This window comes from Crocuta crocuta, unplaced genomic scaffold (genome assembly GCF_008692635.1).
Source record: "Crocuta crocuta isolate KB4526 unplaced genomic scaffold, BGI_CrCroc_1.0 scaffold219, whole genome shotgun sequence".
Lineage (NCBI taxonomy): Eukaryota > Metazoa > Chordata > Mammalia > Carnivora > Hyaenidae > Crocuta > Crocuta crocuta.
In genome coordinates, this window is record NW_027551572.1 from 7221720 (window position 1) to 7225216 (window position 3497).

The window sequence follows — 3497 nt, forward strand, 5'->3', positions numbered from 1 at the left end:
GTGGGACAGAGTAAGAGAGAGGTGGAGACACAGAATCCCAAGCAGGTTCCAGGCTCTGAGCTGTCAGCACAGAGCCCGACATGGGGCTCGAACCCACGAACTCGGAGATCATGACCTGAGCTGAAGTCCAACGCTTAGCCGAATGAGCCACCCAGGTGCCTCCAAAACAACATATCTTGAATCTGAGCACTTCTCCCCACTCCAAAACTACTCTAGTCCAAGCACCATTTTCTTCTCCAGGGGCTCCTACCTTTCAATCCACAATTTACATAGCCCATGGGGTCAGATTGGGTCTGTCCTTCATAAAATCCTTCCATTGTACCTAGGATGAAATCCAAAGCTCTCCCCATGGTCAAGGACACGCCACATGATCTGGCTCCTCTCCTTTTCCTTCCCTAGCTCTATAATCAGGACTACTTGGCTTCTGGGGCACCTGGGTGGCTCAGGTCATGACTCACAGTTCGTGAGTTCGAGCCCCACATCAGCTGTTAACACAGAGCCTGCTTCAGATCTTCTGTTCCCCCTCTCTGCCCCTCACTCACTTGTGCTCTCCCCCCCAAAAATATTAAAAAAAAAACACATAAACATTAAAAAAGATAAAAAGAATACTTGGCTTCTGCTGTGAGCTGTCTTACAGAGCCTTTGAACCAGCTGTTCATTCTGCCCGAAACCAGCACTTCCCTCATCAGCCTAAGGCTTCTTCCCGAGCTTTCCTCAGGCTCCAGATCAGGTAACACCTCAGAGGTGCCTTCCCTGTTTTTCTTATTTAAATTAATACCTCCTTCATTTCCTTTCTCCTTATCCTGTTTTTTCCCAATGAAGTGATCACACCTGAAATTATCTTGTTTACTTCTGTTCCTCTACTAGAATGTAAAGTCCCTGGCCTTCATGTCCCCATTTCTCAGAATAGGGTCTAATGTAATAGGCATGGTCAATACTTAACCTCAATGAATGAGAGAGCGCCGGTACAAGACTCAACATGCACATTCTCCTCCACCCTATCTTAAAAATTGATTTGATGGTGAAGCACAATACGAAATATACATTTAAACAAAACACACAAAGTGACACAAAGTTTCAAAAAATACCAGCACTTACTACTCTTAAATTTTTTTACCCAATTTCAAAAAGAAAGAAATGTGCTAGTTGTAATCCACTAAATTGATTTCCCAATTCACCTGCAGTGTGAAAAACTTTGTTTATAACTGGAAGTGGTTTTGGGAGGTTTTACTAAATACGTCTGAATTGCCCTCCAGAGTAAAATGAAATCACACTACTAACATCATTGCAGGAATTTCCTCATATCCTTACCCACACCTCATCATATCAGGCTTTTTCATTTTTGCCAGTCTGAATGGAACTATTTCTTTGTTTTAACTTTCATCTTCCTATTTACTAAAAAAGATTGATAGCCATCTTAACCTTAAAAAAAAAAAACGTGTAAACTATTTTCTAGTGCCCCAAGAGAACTAAGAATTTTCCTATCCGAAGTTTTCAGACTCAAAGTGGCTTAATCCTCCCTTACTTTATGCATTTCACTATTCCAAATTCTCACATACTTAATTTTAGTGTCAATAAACTGTATCCTCAAGAACACAGCACTAACCACAATTTTAGTTCTTTCACCATTTATATGGTTATTTACTCAACATTTACTGACAGCCCCTCCCCACCCCCCCAACAACCACTGCCAAGAATTTCGCCAGACAAGCCGCCTCCCTTGGCGCCTACCTTCTAGACCGTGAGTTCTTTGTCCCTTGCACTGTGACAGAATGACCATGGCCAAGGCGTGTTTTAGAAAGCCTCTTAGACTCCGACCAAGACCCTCCCCATTCTTCTAATCCATTGTTCTCTGGCATTACTTGCTCCCAAGTTTTTGTATTCAGTACATCCAGAGAGGACCGCGGTGTGTTCACGCATGCTCTTACTGCAAAGGAATTCTTCCCCCAGAGAAAAGTTCTTAAGGGCGAAAATTCGAATGTTTTCATTTCAACCACTTGTTTTAAAGGTGAGGTTATATTTAGGGCTTTTAAAGCAACCCAAGTTATTTTACTTTTTCTTCTGAAAGCTACTTTATTTCTGCTCTCTGCAAGAAATGTTTAAAAACTCACACCTTACTACGTCGGAATGTCGGGTTTGATTAAAACGGCAAATGAAAAACATCTCCCGTTCATTTCAATTTCGGTAATTATAAGTTATGACGAAAGATCAGATCGCCAAACCACATTAATAGCCTTCAGCTCCTATCCCCGACATATCAATTCTAAAGGCTTTATGATCCCGCAGGCAAGTCTTAAGTAATGGCAAGGTCTTTTTTCTAATTTAAAAATCACAAGTCTTTTGTAAAACAACAACACGGCTTCGGGTGCTTTTCGGAATGAGACGCCGGGAGCTAACCCATTTTATTGCTTCAGATAATGATGTGGTTACCAGATAAGAGGTGCCTCACTCAGGGACAGTGACTGGGCTAATAAAGATAGTAATTCGTGCTTAATTCTTTGATTTTTATATTTAATGACATAAACCGCGCGTCGCAATTACAGTGCTAAATGCCAAGATCCCCAAGATCTCTAGCAGCTCTCCATTACCCCACATCTCCACTTTCCCTCTCCCTGCCCGCGAGTTCATGCAAATCAGCCTGCTAACCCCAAGGCAATACGAACCTCTTTCGCGCCATTCGCTCAGGACCGTGCAGCGACGTAGAAAGAGTGGTCCTGGAGCCGTGAAAGAGCAGTTTTTCCACGGAGGCTTTTGGGGGATTCTAAGGCTGTTGCTCTAGCTGACAATATTCGGGGGGCCGGTTTTTCCTCCGGTGCCGAGTGGGTCTCGCTCCTGGAGACGCGGTCACCACAGCTTGCAGGACCTGCGCCCCAACGCGGGAAAGCCGGCTGGAGCCCCGCCCCTCCGGGCCCGGGTCTGCGCGCCCCGCCCGCCTGCCGTAGCTCCGGCTCCTTCGTCTCAGTGGGTCCGTGGCGCGCACGGCGCTTCGCTCTCCCAGTTCTGAGCGCGGGACTGGACACCCGCCACCAGCATGGACGCTCGCCGCGTACGGGTGAGCGTTAGGCGGAATAACCCGAGGGGCGGGTGCGGTGGGTCCTGGCCGCGGGCCGATTCCCTCCAACTCCGCGGACGGAGTTAACTGGTGGCCGTCCTGGGCGGCGTCCGTTTAGGCAAACCCCAGGTTTTGTGCATTTTGGGTAAATCGGAGCGCGGGGCCGACCCCGCCTCGTGCGCAGGCGGTTCGGAGATGGAGCGGTTTGCAGGGTTGGCTGCCAGCGCCCGAGAACGCGAGGCCACGTGCGCCCGAAGTGCACGTGCGCCTGGGGCCAGACAGTGGCCGGGACTGGCGGGTTCCCCATTGTGTCGCCGGCCTGAGCCTGGGCAGAGAGGGCGCCACCCTCTCTGCTCCCTGTGGGCTTGTCCTGCAGCCGCGCATCCCTTTCCAGCGTGCAGCCACGGGCGGGTGGGTGGCTTGCTGTGGCTTGATTCGTGCGCGG

At 48.2% G+C, this 3497-nt stretch overlaps 1 protein-coding gene across 2 annotated transcripts in view; it reads left to right on the forward strand.

Annotated features, from left to right (window-relative positions):
- Positions 1 to 2934: 2934 nt before the first annotated feature.
- Positions 2935 to 3497, forward strand: part of CDCA7 (cell division cycle associated 7) — a 12073-nt gene continuing 11510 nt past the window's right edge. For both annotated transcript variants that reach the window (XM_077751119.1, XM_077751120.1), the window contains exon 1: positions 2935 to 3052. In XM_077751119.1, the coding sequence (XP_077607245.1) occupies positions 3032 to 3052 (21 nt within the window). In that variant the 5' untranslated portion in view covers positions 2935 to 3031. The remainder of the gene's footprint in view (positions 3053 to 3497) is intronic.